Source organism: Haemorhous mexicanus, chromosome 4, assembly GCF_027477595.1.
Source record: "Haemorhous mexicanus isolate bHaeMex1 chromosome 4, bHaeMex1.pri, whole genome shotgun sequence".
Classification (NCBI taxonomy): Eukaryota; Metazoa; Chordata; class Aves; order Passeriformes; family Fringillidae; genus Haemorhous; species Haemorhous mexicanus.
The window spans coordinates 3,073,200-3,095,075 of record NC_082344.1 but is presented as its reverse complement, the minus strand read 5'-3'; the positions used below and the strand labels follow the sequence as shown (position 1 = coordinate 3,095,075).

The 21,876-nt window shown below is 45.1% G+C and overlaps 1 protein-coding gene across 3 annotated transcripts in view; it reads left to right on the top strand.

The window, feature by feature from the left end:
- NDST4 (N-deacetylase and N-sulfotransferase 4) overlaps window positions 1–21,876 on the top strand; it is a 105,273-nt gene that overhangs the window by 31,828 nt on the left and 51,569 nt on the right. For 2 of the 3 annotated variants that reach the window (XM_059843676.1, XM_059843674.1), the window contains exons 4-5: window positions 5,663–6,411; window positions 19,571–20,808. In XM_059843676.1, coding sequence (XP_059699659.1) covers window positions 19,828–20,808 — 981 coding nt within the window. In that variant the 5' untranslated portion in view covers window positions 5,663–6,411; window positions 19,571–19,827. The remainder of the gene's footprint in view (window positions 1–5,662; window positions 6,412–19,570; window positions 20,809–21,876) is intronic. The other variant, XM_059843675.1, reaches the window with a different exon arrangement.

The following is a 21,876-nucleotide window of genomic DNA, read 5'->3' as shown; positions in this document are numbered from 1 at the left end:
CTTTTGCTGAACCCAGGTCTGTGTGGGTTTTTTAAATTTTATTTTGAAGCACAGCCTAGTCACATCAATCTAAAAAGAGACCTTAGGGCACACTTCCATTTCCCATTTCAGGATTTCCCACCCTACTGGAGCATGAGCACGAGGCCTCCTCCTAGAGCACCAGATAAAGCAGAAAACAAATTATAATAGGATGACCTAAAAAATTAAAAATTGCTAGGAGGTGAAACAAAACCCTGCACAACAGGATCATTTATTACATCAATTCTAGAATACCAGTTTGGGAGTGCGTCAGTAACGGATTTTTCACTTTGAGGGTTTTTAAAGTTTTAAATTATGGGATATAAAAAGCTCTGCTTGTGCGAGCTAACCTAGAAAAAAGTCATCCTTAGAATGCAATGGAAGCTTGATATCTAGATGGCAAGGACAGAAGAGCAAAAAGAGAAAGATAAATGTTCTTTGTAGTTCCTCCTTTGAAACTACCGTTCCTGGTTTCACCTTTAATTCAGAGGTGGATTAGAGTATTAAAAGAGTCTCTGTAGACAAGTTAAAGGGGACTCCCACTGGAGCTCTGGTCTAATTAAGGTACTTTATGAATCATCCCTGTTTGACTAACTCAAAATTTCTTTTAAAAAGCAATCACTTAACACATCAAATTGAGAGTTCAAGCCCCTTTGTTTTTAATAATCAAAGAAGAAATGCTTGGGTTTGAGATTTGTAAGCCATCACTTCATTTTAAGGATGTACTCCTTATGATGATTGCTTTGCCAGCAGCTGGCCTGCAGTGCTCTCTGTCAGCAGCCCCCTTTCCCCTGCCCTCCCTCGCAGCCCTGCTACAGCTCAGACATGGCAGCAGAATGCTGGTGTCACACAGAGATGATTGTCCCAACCCATGGAGATCATCAGTCAGCATCTTGGTGCTGGCTTGGCTGGAGATCAGCAGGAGCTGGTGAATGGCCCTGCTGAAATTGCTGCAGGGAACAGCAGAGCCCTGCCCAGCCCTGTAAGGAGCCCCTTGCAGGTGCTGTGAGCAGAGCTGTACAAAATGTGTCACCACTCAAACCAGCCTCTGGCCAGGCTGAGCTGGGGCCAGGAGCAAATGCACAACGGGGTGACCCCACTTCTGTCTGCAGCGCTGGGGATCAGAGAAACCCTGTGGTGGTCTCTGGTGAAGGACAACCTTTGTGAGTCACACAGCAAATGATTCCCTGAGCTTTCACAGGAAGGGGACATGGGGGCACTACCAAAGCTCCTAGATCTGGTTTTGGGACAATTTGCAATGCAGGGGGCCAGCAGCCAGCTTTTCTGGGTGAGGCAGTCGGGTGAATGGGACCTGCACCTGCTTTTAGTCTTGTTTTTGCAAGGAATTACAAAACTAGACTGACTTGCTCACCAGCAGGGAGGTCACAACAAGAGTCATCATGGAAACAGCGTGAAGGGGACACAGCTCTTAGACAGTGCCACATGCTACAGGGACAAAAAACAAACCCGAGGGGGCTGAGCAGAGCTTAAACCTGCTCGCTGCTTTAGTCTCTCCTGCTACACTGAAGTGTGGCCTGGGAAAAAGCTCTTCTCTTTCCAAGCTCCAGTCCTGCCCCTTTCACTTCCCAGGAGCTGTCGGCTGCTTCAGGCCAAAGCAGAACCTGGGAAGGATTCTGTTAGGAAATTGTGGGGCAGAGCCCAGAAGGCTCCATGGACACACACACAGACATCCATCTCTCTCACACATCAGGAGCCCTTGGCTCAGCATCACATGGGAAGTGGTGACAAAGATCAGGCTGTGGATTAAGCACAAACCCAATTTTTGCTTTGATGGTATCTCAACAAGAGTACTTAAAACACTGCAGTTTATATTTTCATAGCTGAGTAAGCACCTAAGACATAAACCAGTAATGTAATTAGAGATATGTGGAGCAGCTCTAATGCTAGATGTAAATGAATGTGTGTTGGTTTAACAGATATTTCCACATCAGTTTCTATCAGTACACTCTCAGAAACCAATACATCCAAAGCCACACAGGAACAAAGCCACACTAGGAAATCAAGAGGAATAAAAGCATAAGATAAAGGTCATTACAGAACTGGGATGCACTGATTTGCCTTTATCATCTGTACAAATGTGTCCAGACATAAAGAGGGGATAATAGAAGCTGGAAAAGAGATTGTGTAGCTGGAGAAAGTCAGCAGTCAGGGAATCCAGCTATTTTTTACATTCTTTAATTTTACTTGAGGACTGAGCAGCATTTTTGCTGTTGATGTTGCTGCAAATCAGCACTTCATGCTTAAGTGCACCACCAGCAGCATGTTCTCCCCTGACATCTGGGAAACAAGAACAGCCCAGGACAAGGCAGGCACAGCCAGTAGAAGACATGAATGCCTTAACTGAGTTCTAACGCATAAAACTCAGCTCCAAGTGTATCCATATTTCATCCCTACATTTCTGATTCTGTAAAAACTCTAACACATTTTGAGCCAGAGCCAAAATACTCAGATGAAAAGCCCTAAGAGTTTATTGAGACATCAAGAAAACAAAATAGACTTTTCTTAATGAAACATATGAATACTCCAAGAAACCCAAACCACATTCCAGTATGCACTTTTGATGTTAAGTTCTGCATATCTCAAACTGGAGAACTAAGACTAATCTATAACTCTTATAAGTTGTCATAGTTCCTCTGAAATCAAGGGAGGTTTTGACAATTTACCCATCTGAGGAACTGCTCTGTGTGTCTAACAAGACACACGGCTGTTTAATTAGAGGTAGGTTCAGAAGGAATCTCCACAGCTCCAGAAAAAGATGGTTCTGCCCAGAAGAGTTTTTTTGTTCTCTTAAACTTATTATGAACTTCAGGGTCAAAAGCCAGCTTTCTTTCAGTAAAAACCATAGATGTGTCTTGAGCTGAAAGAAAAGGTTCTGTGTACTGCAGGCAGCTTTGAAGCGTGGCCATGGTGCTGTGAGGAGGTTTTTGAGAAGAGAAGTAGGGAGTGCCCATTCCAGTGTCCTCAGAGCATAACAGGTGGGGAGACTGGGAGCAGCCAGACCACAGAAACTCAACATAGGAGCAACAGAACATTGATCCAGACATTCCTGTGACAGTTTTCAGACAGTCTGGAAGAGTGAACCAGGGAGATATCATGTGTTTACACACTGACTTCTGAGAGGATGTGCTTGCTCTGCAGCATATTTTGGAACATCATTTAGTGGTAGGCTTGGCAGTGCTGGGTTAATAGTTGGACTCCATAACCTTAAAGGTCTATTCCAACCTAAATGGTTCTAGGATTCTATGTTTCCAACCACAGAACTGCAGGTGTGAAGACGAATACTTTAAAATGTGTACAGACATTGCAGTGATAGGTGTGTAAGCTGCAAGATTTGGGCAGAACACAGCAACACTCACTTTCACCCGACCAACAAAGCACAACAACAACCAACCACCTAAAGGAACCTCACCAAAACCCAAAAAACCCAACCACTGTCAAACCCACAGTTCAGAACCAGAAAGTCATGTTTTTCACAAAGTTTTGGGCCAAGTAAGTTGAATCTCTAGGTTTTGTACTACCAAAATAAGTAGAATAAGCTGTTGTGATTGCCTGCCTGTACAGGGAGGAAATAAACCACATGAGGATTGAGGGCTACAGAATAATGTACACCACCCAATGCAAAATCTGTGCTGCAGGTTAAGAGCCAGAAAAACTTATATCCTGGGGCAAGGCTCTCAGCATTAGTGTGCTGCCTCATTAACAAAGTATTTTATTACTAGGATTTCTCTTATTTTCTTGTTCCTCTCCATCCACACTTAATTACTCTTTCTTGCTGTCCTGTTTTCTTTCTTGTCTATTTTCCCCTCAAGCAGAGCTTGAGAATTATGTCATGATCAGAAGGACATTCTAGGTATCTCGAGTGCATTTGTGACCGAGCTGGAAGAGTTCAATTCTCTCTACTACCCAAAGGAGAGGGAAGTGAAAATTCAATCTGCACTCTTGTCTCCCAAGGGTTGGTGTGCTCTTTCTGCTACACAGAGTTGGAGCAATTCTGCCAGCAGATTCCCACATGTTTCTTGTGAGGGCAGACCCTGGCACAGTCATTCTCCTGATCCTGCACTTAAAATCAATCACCAGCAGAGCAAACAGCTCCAGAGGCAGCCCTGTGAATCCACAGCCCTGCTCCTTCATGTTGAATTCACCCAGCACAGCAGGGCTTAAGCCAAGGATTTCAGTTCAAAGAGTGACTTGAGCATCTGAATTAAAACACTCTCAACAGTTTGTGCAACCACTTGGCCGCTGGCCCACCCAGGAACATCTGCGGTGGTGGTTTCCAAGGAGCAGAGCGCAGCTCCCACAACATCTGGAGCAGCACAGCTGTCCCTCAGCCAAACCCTCCTGCTCACAGGCACCCCTGCAGTGCTCCAAGTGCAGCCAGGAGCCAGGGGCAGCAGTACCAGGAGCAACAAACAACTGGACATTTCCTTTTCTCACCATCAGATAAGCAATGGAAGCTCTGGCAGTTTTTGGACAAACTGCACCAGAAGATTTCCTTGTGCTGGGAAGAGAGTCTGTAACTCAGTATGGCTGTTTTACTTTGGAGCCTAACTGAAGCTCTGATGCTCACACAGGATGCAAGGAGGCACCTGCTCACCACCCAGCTGCAGTGGGATCCCCAAGCCCAACATTCCCAACAGTCTTTGGAAAAAAATCCCAAATCCAGAGCCGGGCCATAGGTGCAAGGCATATTTAAAAGATGTCTCAGCAAGTGCTTTGTAATCAGGAATTGCAGGAAATTACTCAGTGGTTTGAATCTTAATTTTCTCTCAGTTTCTAATTTAGCCAGAAGGAATCAATTAGTCCCCAGTTTGGAATTTCTACCATCTCTGAAACTTGGATATTCAAAGAGAGCAAACAGTTCTTCATGTAGAAGGTCCCAGCTGAAGGATGTAAATGCTGAACTGCACGGAACACCATTTATTCATGCTGCTTTGGAAACACAAAAGGTTGAGCTGACCCTCCTATGATTCAAATCTGAGTTTACAGCGTCATTCATCATCTCAGAACGGGTCTGTTCCAGTCTCCTTGAACAAAACTGTTTTCTCCTCACATTTGCTGCACCGAATTGGCTGAATTTCAATTCCAAGGTGTATTGTACAAAGAACAGTTTTGGAGTGAAAGATGTCAAGCTAGCAAAAATTGAAAATTAGATTGGAATGAAATCTAATTCTTTTAATATAGAAAGTGTTTAGTTTTGCCTCTGTAATATAATTTGAAGTCACGTAGCAATCATGTTCCCTGGCTGTGGAGGTCGGTTTCGTCTCCAGCTGGATGAAATGAAGGATTTTAATAAGAAATTATGCAACAAATAGGTGGAACTTGTGATCACATACTGCAAGAAAATACTTTTCACCTCTGAGCACCGAATATTTGCTGGTGCCAGGGAATATTTGCTGGGTGACTCCTCCTTGATTTTGGTCGTGCACTAAAACCCACCTTTTATTGTACCAGGTGATCTTATCAGTGACCTAACAAGAGTAGGAACCAAAAACCTTCCAGTGTTGGGATTTTGTTAATCCTCTCTTTTTAGCACCTGGAGACAGTGAGAAGTGATGGGGGGCACTGGGGGCACAAGCATCCTCCTGTCAGGAAAATGATTCTGCCAACTTCTTCCTTCTCCAAGGCTTTCCGCTGCAGGCTCCAGGTGTAAAACCGGGAGCTGGAAGAGGCACTTCCCTCCCGCATTTTGGGCGGGCAGGAGGGGAGGTGGTCCAGCCGCACGATGACAGATTATGCAAATCGTCGTGGAGCACGGAATCGATCAGGGCGGCGGGAGAGGAACGCAGCTCATCTCCGAACCAGCCTCCGCCGCGGCGTCCTCGCCGAGCATCCCCCCCTCGGCCGGAATGACATCAGAGCAGCTCCGAGTCCTTGCAAGTCTGCGGGTTGAGTAGCGGCAGGAATCGGCCGCTGCTGCCAATCACAGCCCTGCGTAGCCGCCTCACTGCTCCCGGAGATCCGCGGGAGCCGGAGGCTGTCTCCGGCACTCGGGAGCGCGGCGCCGGCGGCAGGACCGCGAGCAGCGGCTCCTGGGCCGATTCCAGAGTTCTCGCAGCCTTTCTGCGGGAGCCTGGCGGCTCCCTGGCGTAATCCCCGTGCCCAAGAAGGAAGCTGCATTTGGAACGCTGTGCTGAGCAGAGGTTTGCATCGTTCCAGCTGGCTGCTCGCTCTGAAAGGACAGGCTGGGTACAAATGAGATGTGACTGTGCCGGTGGAGTTCAGTGACGGGCCGGAGCAAGCGGAGCCTTCCTGGGATGCCACTGACAGCTGCTGGCAACTGAGAACTCTGCCTGGTTCACCTGGAGCCCCGTGAAGAGCTTTGAATAGCAGGTGTCTCTTTGCTGCACACCAGGAAGAGAAATTCTTCTCTAGGTAAGCTGTTCATTTTCTCAGCCTCTGCTTCTGGGCATACGTTCATATAAGCACACTGACAGTGCCTACACTCAGAGCAGGTACAAATACCCAGAGTGTGTCCAATGATCTGCCTGGAACCTATGCACACTAAGTGCTTCCAAAAGCTGCCTGGAACCTGGCATTCCAAGGATTATTTGGAAGTTTGAGATAGTCTTTGCCATGCCAGTGCCCCTGATGCCGAGGGATGTTGTTTCTGAGGGAATCAGCTGCCTGCCTACATGTATGAAAGACCACAGAAGGGAGAGCACGGGAAGTTAGGTGAGGGGGCAAAGGGGATACAGTTGCCTCTTTAAACTTCTCCACATCCTCTGCCTTTATTTGCTACCATCCAGTACAGTTCAGCAGAACTACTGCACTAAAACGACCTGGTAGAAGCTTTCCATGGAGATACATTAAACATGCACCAAAGTAAGAGTAATTGTACTGTGAGGAAGCCAAAACCTACAGTTCTGCTCTCTTCCAGCAGTTTGATAGCAAACTACATCTGTCAGAAACTTTTTTTTTTTAAACAGCATGATCATTTATAGAGTGGAAGCAAGGATTGTTAGAGGTAGTAAGAGCTAAACTGAAGAAATCAGTGTGGGCTCTTCAGATGCTCCAGAGCCCAGTCCATCAGCAGCCCAGGGGTTTTATCCCACAGCTGGCACAGGGGCTCCAAGTCACTGCTGCTGGGAATGAACACCCACAGGAAAATGCTCAGAGGGGAACAAGTCTCTTCCCACAAGCACTGCGCTGTCCTAACCACACATACCAACAAAACCCCGCACTCGAGAAGCTCTCTTTTCCCCAGGGAATTTACCAGGTCATTTTTCACTAACTCCTGCAGCTCTCATTCACATTGCTTGCAGCCTCCCTCCTTCCCTCAGTGTCATTGAATGCTGCAGAATCTGGCCTACCCCCTGCAGCAGGTTACTCCACCTCTCATAGCTTTGAGTGCTCTCAGAGAACAAGATAAAAAGAGAAGTAACTCATTTTCACCCCATTTCTTCAGTAGCTTGAATCATGATCCTCCTGCCATAAATGTTCAGTCTGAGGAAGGACAGCAGGATCTCCTTATTCATAAAGTTTCAATAGCTGGCAACATTTCCAGGCGCTCCCTGTCTTGCCCCATCCTGTCTGTGCACTCTCCCCATGCACCTTTTCCCCTCCCTAAAGCTGCACCGCCTGCCTTGCTTTTGGAATTGCTGCTCTAAAAGAGGGGCTGGGGTTGGCTGTGAACTGCCAAGTCCATTTAACTAAGGAAATTCTTGGCTTCGAGTTCTCTCCTTCATCTTATCAATCAGTCCTTTAATATCTGCTCAGTTGGGTTAGATGTTCCTCATGCCATTGCTCTGTGCACAGTTTATGACTGTCTGTCAGGTTTTGAGTCATTTCCCCAGAACATGGCCCTTTTTTTGGATTCATAATAGATGCCTAATGTCTGAAAGCCTCAGAATTAAAAGCAGAATATCTTAATGTCTTGTTGACACCACTCTCTTCTGCAAGGCTGGGGAAATGCTCCTCTAACTTGCCTTTTATCAGAGTAAATCACATTCAAAGGGCTGCATTTCAGCAGAGAGCAGGATGCTTCAGTGACTGACCACTTGCTCACATACAAATCCTTTCCAGCCTGAACAGCCAGTTAACTCACACTATCAAGTTCTGGAAGACCTATTAAAACTTTATGGGTGTTCAGAGGCTGTGATATCTGCTGTATCACTCCCTGTAATGGTGATGATCAGACTTAGCAGTGTACAGGAATCATGAGCTGCTCTAGAGTTCAACTGCCATACTCACTATGAGCAAGATAAAAATATGCTAGTAGTAAAGATGTTTTTTATTTTAAGGTTGCAGTACAGGAATTATCCCAGCAGTATAATCAGATACTTTAAGGAAAATGTGGCTATATATTCCAAACCCATGGCAATACTGAGCACAGAAAATGCTGATGAGTTCCTATTAGTTCTGACTATGAGTTTTCAGTTAGATAAACAAAAAATTGCATTTAACTCTATGTCCCCAGAAAAAGATTCATAATTTCTCTACAAGCAGTAAAGGAAGCCATATAATGAAATTGTACCAAAAAAAAAAGTATCATTTCTGTTCCAAATCATTCTGATTTGTCCACAAACAATTTTGCTTTGATTGCCTCCTTGACCATAGGGCTGACTGAGTTTCAGCTGCATGAATACTCTGCTGTTTGCTTCCATCAAGTGTTTGCCTTACAAAGCTTCTATAATCCCAGAATCGAAGAATGGTTTGGGTTGGGAGGGACCTTAAAGAGTATCCAACCCCAACCCTCTTTCTGCAGCTCCATCAGTGCATCCAATAAACTGCTTTCCACACCAGCACAACCGGGTTTTCTGAACAAAGCAACCTCTGGACTAAGAGCAGCAAGGCACTGCAAGCTGGGGCCTGGATGGCTGAAGGAAAGGTTACCTTGGAATTGTGCAGAAAGCTGCACTTGGCCCAGCCTGGGGAGTCATTTCAGGAACGGGGCATTGAGCTTGGGTGAGCCAAGGGCTCTCCACTCTTTCCAAGCGGAGGGGAGCCTGGGTTGAAACTGTTTGCATGTGTAAAGGAGCACAGTGTAAGGTGACAGTTCATCAGATCCCTTGTTCTCAGGCCTGGGATGCAGTTGAGGACCATTAGAGCAGGTGGAAGGGCTGGACACTCAGGGAGAAAGAGGGTCTCTGCTGGAAATCAGGGGGAATGCCAAAGAGTCCTGTCTCCCAGGTTGAGAAGAAAGCACAGCTCACAGCAACAAGTCTCTCTCTCGTATTGAGATGTTAAAGCAATGCCCCCCACCAAGGTAAGCCAACCAGAAGAGTGCTAGATAGAAATCCAGAATCAATTCTCCATCTCTGTCAACATTCAAATTGAGCTATTAAAAGCATCAGGTGCTGGAAGAAAATTAAAACCATGCATGCCAATCCCAAACATTTATTACAACTACTGTCTCTAATAATTACAATAGAATTGGAATTCCTACTGCAAATAACAGTTGCTATAGAAAAATAATAATATTTTACCTAAACAGCAATGCCACCAGAATTACATGGCAACAGCACACCAGGGTAGAAACCATGTCAGTATTTGATGAGGAAAACACATTGGCACCAGAAGTCATGGATGGCCATTTGAACTCAATTCTGAAAGGAACAGAGAAATATTAAAACCTATTTCCTTCCCTCTGGCTCTAGAAGGGGTCGCAGCTGCTCTCCTCAAGTGAAGGCAAAGAGAGCAAATTCATCCTCCCTCCTCTGCTACAAGGATGGGTTTTACAGAGCCAGAGCAAACACAGAAGGAGAAGCCAGGGCAGGGTGGGGTTCCTTCAGGAGGAAGGAAGCACAAAGGAAGGGATTCCCTCTTCTTCCTTGGATGCTGGTGGCATAAGAACTCTCCTTATTAAACCTGGCCGAGGGAGATCAGGCTGATGCCCCACAGCTACAGACTCTTACTAATGGCTGGGGTTTCATCTCCCACATGTAAATATCAGTACCAGGCACAAACAGCAGAGAGAATCATGTGGACAGGCTCTCCCCTGAGCAGAGCTCTGCACAAAACCTCCCGTCCTGAAGGACTATCCACAGCTACTTATTCCAGCCCACACTCTGCCAGGCTCCACTGAAAGGATTGCATTTAGCTTTTAGTGTATAAATAAGTGTTCTGCTAAATAATTAATAGTAGCTGCTGGCCGTAAAAGAGGCGGCTGTTTGGAAAGTTAAAGCAGTCTGTCATGAAATATGCACCCACCTCCTCTGTGCTCTACTTCCAGGGGCTGTTTCTGCCAACATCTTGTCCTTTTCCATGGGACCATATTGTGCAAGGAGGAGGCCAGAGCTCAAGTTCCAGACCCTCAGGGTATTCTTGAATTTAATCTCTCTCACTGGGGTATAGATCACCCCCTAAAGCACCAGAAGGGAGGGCAGGTGGTCAGTGATTCGCAGACAAATGTTTGGAAATGAGAGGAAAGTGCACTCTTCTAGGCTTCTGGGTAAGATACAGAAATGAGACTTATTGATCACATTTGATTTTAAAGCCCTCAGAGCCTCTCAGGGTTTTTTTTGTTTAAACCAAAAAAAGCAGGGCCCTCTGCCTTGATATTTTGCCAGACTACCTGCACTCTACCCTCCTAAAGAGCTGGTGTAACTATAGGATGTTTTTATTCATTACTGCTCTGTAGACCATATTTGTGGTGCAATTTTAAATGGCTCCACTACTCTACCCCCTTTAGAGTCCTGCTGTTTAGAGTGGAACTTTGCATCAGCATGCTGATGAATTAATCACCTGCAGAAGGGCATGGTACCATTATTTGTACCTCAAAAAACACAGTTAAAGATAAAGAGAATTATGTGATATCCAACGTGCACACAGCCAGCAGAGTGAGCCATGCATGCCACCAAACACCTGACAGGCTCCCATCAGACTAACTCCCCATCAGCCTTGGTGCAAGCTCCATGTGCCTGCACCAACCAGAGGCAATCATTCTGCACACTCAGATTTTTAACTGAAGGACCTCCCAAAAGGCTTTCTCCCCCATGGAAAAAAATATTTGTGTTCCGGCAGAAAAAAAAGTCTCAATGTATATGTTACCTTAAACTGAGCTTAATGGATTACAAGATACTGTGTCAAATGATGAAACATATTTTTGTCAGCCCCTTCCATAACCCAGAAAGTCAGGCTGGATTTCCTTGTCCACAATACACCCTGGAGATGGCTATTGAAAACCAAGCGGAGTTATGGACTCAGCCCCCAGGAGAGGACAGGAACATCAAGACAACTCCAGCCTGATTCAGGGGCAGTATGTTCAGAAAGACTGACAACCATTTGGATTTTTTTTTAAATTCCACACTCTGCCCCTTCAACAATCAGTTCATGCCTCAGTAGTTCAATAAACAGAGATTTTTCACGAAAGCAAGAGGTTAATCAAAGCCTCTCTATTCCATCACAGAGCTCTAATGGTATTAGTTCTAGTTCCAGTCTCTGAGCTGAGCGTGACTCAACAAAAAAATCCCTTGAATTTCCTAGCAGGACCCTTATCCTACTAGTGGCATTTCCAAATTGAACTTTATCTAGACAAAACAAAGAATAGATCTTTCAAAAGGAAACATTTGTTTGCATTTTGAACCCAGAGCAAAACAGCATCCTATAGGTCACAGATGACACACCAGAAATCTCTACAGAAATCTTTCATTTGGCTGACAAAGTGGCTCCTCTCAGAGAAACCCCATAAAGCAGTGGCAGGAATAAACACAAAGGAATTTAACCAGGGTACAACAAAAAGAAGAAATAGGAAGCAAGCAGAGCAAACACATTTGCCTGCACATGAAAGTATGAATTTTGCACTGGCTTTCCCAAAAGCACACTTTGCAATATCCCTGCTATCCACATCTGAACCAAACATAAATAATCCTAGAGCATTTTACAGCTAATGCCCATGTAAAGGTAGAAAAGACTAGTATTCTCTCAACAAAGACAGGGAAAATGAGATACTGAAAAAAATCATTGGCCTCCAGAGGGCAAAGCATGATAGTGGCAGAGACAGAAATCAAAGGTTCTACTCCCTGCCTTATCTTTTAACCATAAAGCATTTTTCCTCTTGATAGGCAAACAGTACCCTTCCAGTCATTTCAAGGTAAGAATTTCAATTAGTGTTAATCATCTTGCACAAAATTTCCTCTGTCTTGTCTGCAACACTTAAGCACATTAAAGGGAAAGTCTCTTGGATACTGTAGTATTTTTGTTACACGACCACATTTCTCTGTCTAGACTAGGTTTACTGACAGCAGTCATGTGTGCAGCCCTAAGTGGTCCCCACAAAAAGCTCATCTTGCCTGTAAAAAACTGGTACAAAGACTCCAAATTTTCTTGGAGGACTGCCTAGAACCTAGTCTAGAACTAAGCCTAGGAAGAGAAAGGAGACGTATAAACTTAGCTTGCTGCTCCCCAACTGTCATGCAAAAAAAGGCAGTGCTAAACGCAAGTGTTTATGAGCAAGGTGGAAGAGACTGAATTTTCCCCTTTAGAAGCTGTTTGGAAGTCCAAGAAGCACACGCACACACACAAACACACACACACAAAAAGGAGGCACACGTGGAAGGTCACCCTGGCTTAATTTACTCTCCTTGCTTTGTTTTGCTTGGAAGCCACTACTTGCCAAGCCCTGCCAGGCTGTCACCAGGACTGGTGGCTTGGATGATGCTCCAGCCCTCACATCTGCTCTGATCAGAGGTTGGTGGGACCAAACTCTGTGTCTTGGCCCTCTTTTTCTACCAAATCCTCTCAACAATAACCAAACCCTTCAGCCAGTGAGGACAAAGATAGGGATAGGGGACTCCAGCAGAAATTATAAATAAAGGGAAGCTGTTATAATGAGGATCAATGTACACAGAGATTGGAAACTGTGTCTGACGGGCTGGAACTGGGCTTGAGCAAACTCAGAATAAAGCCCTGTTTAAATTTCATGTGGCAAACGTGCTGTATGAAAGATTTAAGTACAAAGTCTTTGTTATCTGGGTTTAAATAGACTTCCTCTGCAGTAGCAATAGATCACTACTATGTGACAGCAGTAGTCCCTCTGAAATAAGTTAGTGGCCTCCTTTTAATTCCTAGCACAGATGTGACCACATCTGACTTGCTCACAAATAGTCCCTGTGACAGGATACAGACACCACAAAACATGTTATTCAGTGAAATATATTGGCATTGGTATAAGAGTGGACACATTTTAATTATCTCACATGGTGGCAAACATTTTCAGCTCCCAGAAAAGCAATAGGACAACAGAAAGTGTGGGAAACAATTAACTACAAAAAAAAAAAAAAAAAAAAAAAAAGGCATAAAGACCAAATAGCTCAGCTTCTAACAGGCAGTTCCAGAGCCTGGGAATATATCTCTCTTTTTTTGCAAAAGAAATCTTCAAAAAGTAAAGTTTTAGTAATCACCCACAAACCTGTAATCCTTGGTAAATTTTCAAAATCAATACAGAAAATCTGCAGTTACTTGGTTGCTAATAGAACTATAAAAAAGGGGTTTAGCAATTTTTTTTAATGCCTTAGCTTGTCTACCCAATCAAGCAACACGTACAGTGTTTGGCTACTGCACTGATTGACTTTTAGGAGTCCTAGTTAGGCAGCCATTCTACTGCACAAATGTTGTGTCTCAGCTGAGCTCACAGCACAGATCATTCTGTTGGAAGTGGATTGCTAATTGACAGCCTTAGGAACGGGGAAAACAGTACCAGAATAGATGGACTGTAATAAAACATCTGATACAGCATCTCACAAAAGTTTTATTTGAAGAGTTAAATGAATTCAAATTGGCTTCCATTGGAGCATTAAACTATGAATTGAAAAGTGATGAAGAGCCATTAACCAAGCCAGAGCAGGAGATTTGCTGCATCAGGTCAGGGGAATGTTTTGTGGGCTGCCTCAGAGCACTGTGCAAAGCCTGCTTTTATTCACCTCCATTCCCCTGGGCTGGGGCACTGACAGCATGGTGATTCCACCTGCCCTCTGCAGTAATCCCACCAGGAAAGCCAAGCAAGGACCCAGTCCTGCAGGGCACACACATCTGTGATTGCAGCCCCAACTCCCTGCCCTGGTATTTTGGTTCTCTCATTGTGGCTTTTGGCAGGAAGCTGCTGCCCTTCAGATCATCTCTCAACACCACCTTCTCAGCCTTTTGCTGTCCTACACACATCAAGGAACAGCTGCTGAAGGGCATTATGCAAGGGGCTGTTGTTTCCAGCTCAGCCACAGGATGTCTGAGTGACCTTGGGAAAGTCAGGCTCGCACCCTTTAATGCTGTTGAGCTTTTTGAATTTTTGGTGAGTTACTGGTGAGAAGTGGTAGATCTTGATACCATCACTCAAGCAAGAGGGACACATTTATTAGAAACTGCATTGAGAAGGTGCATTTAAAATAATCATTAAATTATTTTAAGTCTGCCATCAGAGTTAAGATGTTTTGCCTGTGACATCAAAATATCATGTGTATTGTGATGATTTTGGTACCACCACACAACATCTGGAGCTGCTCAGAGGGCGAGTGTGGTCACTAACACTTACCTGTTGTGATGATCACTAGAGTCACTCTGTTAAAAACCAGAAAATACATATATAGGTTCTCTCTTCATGCATGGCTCTCCTCAGACTATACCTTAATTACTGATTTTTGGGAGCTTCCACTCCTGACACTCCAGAGAAAGCACAAGCCAGAAATTCCTGAGGAAATATTGCAACTACCCTTTATGTTCAGAAATACCAACGCATTAGAGACCCACAAATGGTGCCATTTGAAGGAAGCCTCACTGGAACATCCCAGATGGGATATTTATGGGCTTTCTGGGTGGTCCAAAGGACCGTGGGACTGCTGCAAGTTAATGGGTCAGAAGAAGGAAGCGGTGAGGCTGAACATCAGGCAACACTCACCACAAGGGTGGTCTGGCTGAGCCTTCAAACACATTTCTGAGAGGAGCTAAGCCACATGAACTGTCACATTTGGGCTGGGGAACCAAGGGATGTGCATGTGCACAGGTGTGCACACGTGTGAGAAGATACCTACGGGCAAAACTCATCTGCAAACCACACTCCAACCACTGCTCCACTAGGGAGCCTTTTCACCACCTTCTGAAATCATCTGGAAAAGTTTAAAGCCAAGAGAAATAGAAGTCAGAAGGGTCAAACAGCTCCCTTCCAAGTATTGTTTCACGCTAAAAATCATACCAGCTTTCATCAAGTGCACAAGTTGAAGTATTTCAAACTCTTTGCTTTATATTCATTGATTATTGACTTCACCCTCTGGCATCATTTAGCTTTCTGAAATCACACAAGATTACATGTGCAATATAGACTTGATCAAACGGCTGAAAAAACCGAAAAATTGGGGGTTTAACTTACCCATGATTAGGCATTGAAAAGAAACAAAAGAGGTGAAAGTACTGGGCAGCCTCTCCACTCAGAAATGATAAAATACAAGTCAGAAGGTCTGCAAGAGTCCTTATCAGCTGAAAAGTTGGCCTTCTCCTAGGTAAAAAGAGTTTTCTAACACCTTGTGATGAACTATGAGAAGCTGGTACCAACACCCCTCTCCAGCAAAGCCACATTTACAAACACAAAACACGCTGCAGCTTGGTTAAGTTTGAAAAAAAAAAAATTACTTTCAAAGAGGATGTAAGTTTTGTGAGCTCAGCCAAAATTCCTGGAAACTTTTCTGAGAGAAAGAAAAGAAAAATGCTCTTTTTCTCCTTCAGCAGTGAACAGAAACCCAGAATTTTTGCAAATGGTCACCAGAAGTCATTTATCACTCAAATCAGGCTGCTTGTTTCTGTAATAAATGAGGAGTCCCATGCAAGGAGCAGCAAGACAGCTGTCATAATTCATTGGGCTGGTAGTAAATGACAGGAGTCATAGAAGCTTAGAAAGAAAAGAAAAAGGAAAGGCTTTACATTAGGTTTTTAGCCTAAAGGGAAGTTTTATATATAGACAATAAAGACATTCTGACTTCTGATTTATGGTAGAACAAGGGAGGGAAAGCTCTGGCCTGCCTCCAGGTGAATTGCTCCCAGCAGTGCACTGTGGTGCAGAGAGGAGATTGGGAATGGCCACAGTGCTGTGGAACAACCAGGGTCCTGCTGCTCTGCTGGGCACTGCCAGCACTGACACGCTCTGAACCCGCCGCAGATGTCAAGTCCATTAGCCCCATCCTCAGGGTGAGCCAGCACAGCTGATGGCTTCATATCAGTATTTCTACTTCCCACAAGCTCAAGGAGCTCAGAGATCCTCTGCCTACCCATGATCAGAGGTAAGAGGAGCTCCCCCAGCCCACACACCAAGTGTGCTGGCTCAGGCACCGAGCCCTGGGGGAAGCTGTGCCCGTGGGAGCTGGCCCACGAGGAGTCAGCTTTAAATCCTGCTGCACAGCTAACACACGGCATTAACAGGGGGCTGCTTCTCTTGCCTGTCGTGCCATCGGTTTTAAATAGTCAAGTCCTAATCTCCCAATCAATCATCTTCACAATCAGCTCGCTTTAGTCATCCGTCAAACGCGTTTCTGCGGGCAAGCAGGAAGTGTTATTTAGAAAGGAGGCAGCAATTTTTAAACCTCCATTTTTCTTCAGCTGCCTGAATTAAAGAAAAATTAGAGTCCCTGCAGATGTGTCTGACATCACAACAGAGTCATACTGCAGTGTTCTGCTCTTGCTGGGCAAAGGCCCCACATGGAGGAAATCAGCTGAATGGACAAGATCTACTGAATGACCAACGGTGGATGAGTGCACCACCCTTGATTCATTGACCAAATGTGCCCAGCTTTGGCCTTTACCTCCCTGAAGAGTCAGTGAATGCTCATCAGTGACCACAGGAACACAGGACCTCAAATACCAGCTACCAAAATGAAACTCCATAAGTAACACTAATTATGAAATATGGCCTATTTTCATGTTGTTCAAATTCATCTAGCACAGGAACTCTCGGAAGATAGTTGAATTCTGGAGTGAATGTAAAGCTGTTGAACTTTAAGGAGGAGAGTTCCAGAGGCACAAATGGCACTTAACTTCCAATTATGCCTTGGAGAAAGTTCCACTAATGGCTAATTTAGCTGATTTATTTTCATAACCTTTAATTACTTCACACCATTCTTTTTTTTACTGAACAGTATAATCAGTTCAACAGAGCAGCTGAAAAACAATGGGCAGACTAAAAAAGGTCTGCTCCAATGCCAGGTTTCCTTATGCAGGGTTAAATTCTTTATCAATTTTCTGTAATTATACATCTCAATAAGTGGGAATACTCGCACTTAATTACAACGTCTACATACAAAAAATAGTAGCTAACAGGAAATCTGATTATGAGTATTTTATCTCAATGAGATTTTACCAGGGTTATTGGGAGGAGCTAGTTAGGGATGAAGACCATAGTTTTGTTTTGACTAGTATAAAGTCAGAGGCTTCTCCTGGTTTACTAACATAAGCTATAATATTCGTAAAGTTTATTGTTTTGACAGCTTGCAATACCAGTACCCAGGAGATCCAGCAGGGCCAAACTCTGAGGGAAAACTGTGCCATTTCAGGTCTTCTCACAAGCTATTCCCTTGTGCCACAGGTGGAGGCTGAAACATTTGCAAAACATCCAGCGTGATCCAGCGGCACATTTCCTCGAGCTGAACTCCTGGCTTTTATTTAATTTTAAACATCGGAGTCTTAATTAAGGTGTTTTAGGTGCCCTGGGGATTTCCGAAGCCTTCTGGCGGGAGCGTGGCCGCAGGCAGGGCCGGGCGCTGGGGAGCGAGGGGAGAGCCGGCGCTGCCTCGCAAAAGCAAGAAGCGATTGCCCTCTAGTGCCCAAAGCAGGCCGAGGATGCACAGCCCGGGGAGGGGGAGTTCACGATTCTTTCCCAGTTACCTGCCTCTCTAGTGCTGACCGAACAGGCGTTTTGCAGTCAGCTCTTTAGGGGGAGGGGGACACATGACCCAGCCCCGGAGGCTGTCCCTCCCGCTGAGAGCAGGAGTCCTGATCTGATAAACCCCTGAGTGAGTCCTCAATGTCACCCAAACTCCACCACCGTCTTGCAGAGGATGCTTCACTCGATCCAGTGTTATCTTTTGAAGGAATCTTAATTGGAGGTTTAATAAGAAGTGAAATCCCAGCAAGCAGACAATTGTAGAACAAGGGAAGCACCAAAGCAGAGCAAATACTCTTAAGATTATCAGGATGACTTCAATTTCCTAGTGGTAGCTGTGATTTCTCTTACATTTGTTCTCTCACACATAAGAAATGAGTAAATGCAGATGAGGTTTCCTATTTCTGTCCCTACCTCACTCACCTCTTGGCCAGTTGTGTGACACAACAGACTCACTGCTGGAACAGCCCACAATCCAAGGATATCAATATCTCCTTCCAAGCTTCCAACTGAGGAAGGTAAATCAGATAAGAGCTTGAACCTGCCAGCATCACAAATGGTCTCAGAAAACAACTCCTCCTTTCTAAATACTTCTTACAAGCATTTTCCACTTTTAGGTGCAAACCTTAAGATGAATGGTTTTCAGAACCCAAGTCAAAAGTGTAATCTGAGTTAATGGAAGAGGACACGTCAGCTGGGAAGGATCTGCCTGGAAAAAGCATCTCTTCCCTGCAGTTCCAAAATCATTCATTGTTTACTGTCTCACATTGTTCCAACAGACAAACAATATCAATAATTCACAAAGATGTTAATTCCTGCTTAAATCCATAGAGCAGCATGGGCTATTTATTTAGTTAGCTTTGACTGTCTCTAAATCATGGGGTTTACTGTTATTAATGGCAATTTGTCGTGAACTTAGGCAGAACTGCCAGGAATTGCACAAGGGCTTCAGAGCAATGAGGTTTAAGCACCTCATACTTCATCCATACAGGGGCAGACCAGAGGCCGAGGGCTTCAGCCAGAGGTGTCATGGACCAGCACACACACCACCTACTTGCCCACCTAGCACTAAAACAGCTTCCTTGAGGTACTTCTCCTTCCACACAGCACCTTCCACTGATCCTTGATGCAGGCAGAGCCAAGCACAGCTGCACCCTGCAGCTGCAGCAGCCGGCTCATTCACTTGGAAAATCCCCACAGAATCTTTATAGCTCCTAAACCGGACCATGAACTCTGATCGCTCCAATGCAGAACGGAAACTGGAGAGGAAGTCCTACAAATCTCTCCTCAAACTCCTGTCGTGTCTTTCACTTTGGTCACATTAGTTTTCCAACCCAACACAGAATTTATCCCTTATGCAGTTTGAATTTGATGTAGAACATGGTCCCAGATTTACCAAATATTCACTTTGTCTGAATTTTGCCCCTAAAATCTACCACTGTTCCCATCTGCAATAGCAATGATGCATTTTAGATAAGAAAAGAAGATAAGGAGATGCACATCCTCAACAAGTTTTCTTCAGAGTTCATTTCTGTATCCTAAGAACACAGGGGAGCTGTTTAATGCAGCTTATCTTAATGCACCAAGAAAGCAAGTGACACTGAGTGCTCCTTGAACTACTCAGAAACTTCCCTCTTTACTCACATTACCAGTATCAATCACCGGCCTTATTAATGTGTGGTTTTAATTGCTTTATGGATTTTGTTTTACTTACTCTTCTTTTACTTCTTGTTGCAGATAATGTTCAGAGTCCTCGTCATTGATTATTGGCAGCTGCTGCGTCCTGAGAAAACCTCTTCCAATTTGTCTTTCTGGATCCTTTGACTTCCCGCTCCGAGAGCCTTACAGCCTCCCCGAACGCCTCATAAATGCACTGCAATGGTCACATGAACACCTTGGAAGGGGAACCTCTGCAACTCCTCCTTCCCATGGCACACTAGGAGGAGCACCTGGAAGAGTGCTAAGTCCAGCAGGAGCTAGAAGCCCTGCCAAAGATGAATCTCATCGGGAAGCTCCGCAGAAGCTTCCGAACGCTGGTCATTCTCCTGGCCACCTTCTGCTTGGCAAGCATTGTCATCTCTGCCTATTTCCTCTACACTGGCTACAAGCAGGAAATGGCCCTCGTGGAAACCACTGGGCAAGCAGAGTGTGAGGACCTCAAACTTCTGCCCTACAGGTCTGCGGAGCTGCGAACACCTAAGCCAATTGATCCCTCTAGGACTGATCCCACTGTGCTCCTGTTTGTGGAAAGCCAGTACTCCCAGCTGGGGCAAGACATCATAGCCATCCTCGAGTCCAGCAAGTTTCAGTACCACATGGTCATTGCACCAGCCAAGGGGGACATTCCCCCTCTCACAGACAATGGGAGAGGGAAGTACACCATCGTTATATACGAGAATATTTTAAAGTACGTGTCCATGGACTCGTGGAATAGAGAGCTTCTGGAAAAATACTGTGTGGAATACAGTGTTAGCATAATTGGTTTTCATAAAGCCAACGAGAACAGCTCCCCGAGCAGCAGACTGAAAGGGCTGCCCCTGCAGCTGTACAACAACGTGGCCCTCCGAGACTGCGTGGTGAACCCTCGCTCGCCCCTGCTGCGCATCACCAAAGCGCCCCGGGTGGAGCAGGGCCCCCTGCCCGGCCAGGACTGGACGGTGTTCCAGTTCAACCACTCCACCTACCAGCCCGTGCTGCTGGGAGAGCTGCAGCCCGCCAGGCCCACCCCGGCCACGCTGCCCCGCGCTGCTCTCCATGCAACCGTCATCCAGGACCTGGGCCTGCACGACGGCATCCAGAGAGTCCTCTTTGGGAACAACCTGACCTTCTGGCTCCACAAGCTCATCTTCATCGACGCCATCTCCTTCCTGTCGGGAAAGAAGCTGACACTCTCCTTGGAGAGGTACATTCTGGTGGACATCGATGACATCTTCGTGGGGAAGGAGGGGACGAGGATGAACGTCAACGATGTGAAGGTAAGGCAAGAACTGGGGGTTACCATCCCAGACATGTGTGTGGGCTAATGGGTGTTTAAAAGCAGGCAAAGCTTGAAAAAGCTGAGCAGCTCTCTTTCCTGGTAAGGGCTGGAAGTGCACAGGTGCAGCCAGCAGATACATGAACCACAACCTGAGATTAAAAGCCATTTTTCCCACATACATAGATGCACTTATGGATGTGTATAAGTAGGAGCATACACATGTATGTTGCACATATATAGTATCTTCTAGAGGCCAGTTCTGTATTATTTCTCTCACTATTGCTGTCAAGTAACCAGAACAGTACAAGACAGTTGCCTTTTTAAACCTGAACATCACTGAATTTTAAAAAAACCAAAAAGAGCAAAAGGAAAAAAAGAGCCTGAAGAAGTCACAGCCCCAGCATGACTTGTAAGAGTTAGCAGGATAATTTTCATTACCAGACTAGCAGGTAAGCATTTAAAGTTACCAGTTACAGGGTGGAAGCACAGCATGCACTTGAGCAAGTGACATAATCATCTGACAGAGTGAAAGGCCCACAGACTACTCACTGGGGGCTCTTCTACACTTATTTTCCTGATTTGTTGTATCCAGGGACACCATTAAATTTGTTCAGAGTAATTCTCAAAGATGTGTGCAACTTGGAAAGAATAGACAGAGCTCAACAGCATGACAGTTATTTCTTGTCATTTTCCACATGTGGGAATCGTAGTCAGAGATTAATTGAATCCCTAAGCATGCAGTATCACATTCTCCAGCCTTTCTTCTGGAGGGTTTTTCCTGTAAATACCCAATGCTCTCAGGAACAATAAGCAAGCCTTTTGTTTTTAAAAGCAGACTTCTCTTTAATTTCTAAACCCTTATTTCCATTTCTACAATTTCTATATTCATCTGCCTCCTCTCCAGACACTGGGGTATCCAAATACCCAGCAAGAGCAGTAGTCTCACATACAATTGAAACAATTTTGCACATCAGAACACTTGGGGTAATTCCATTAGCCAGGCCAGGTGTATGAATGCTCATCAGGGCTGATTCTGAGCACCAAGCACCTGGAGTGCCTGGTGCCT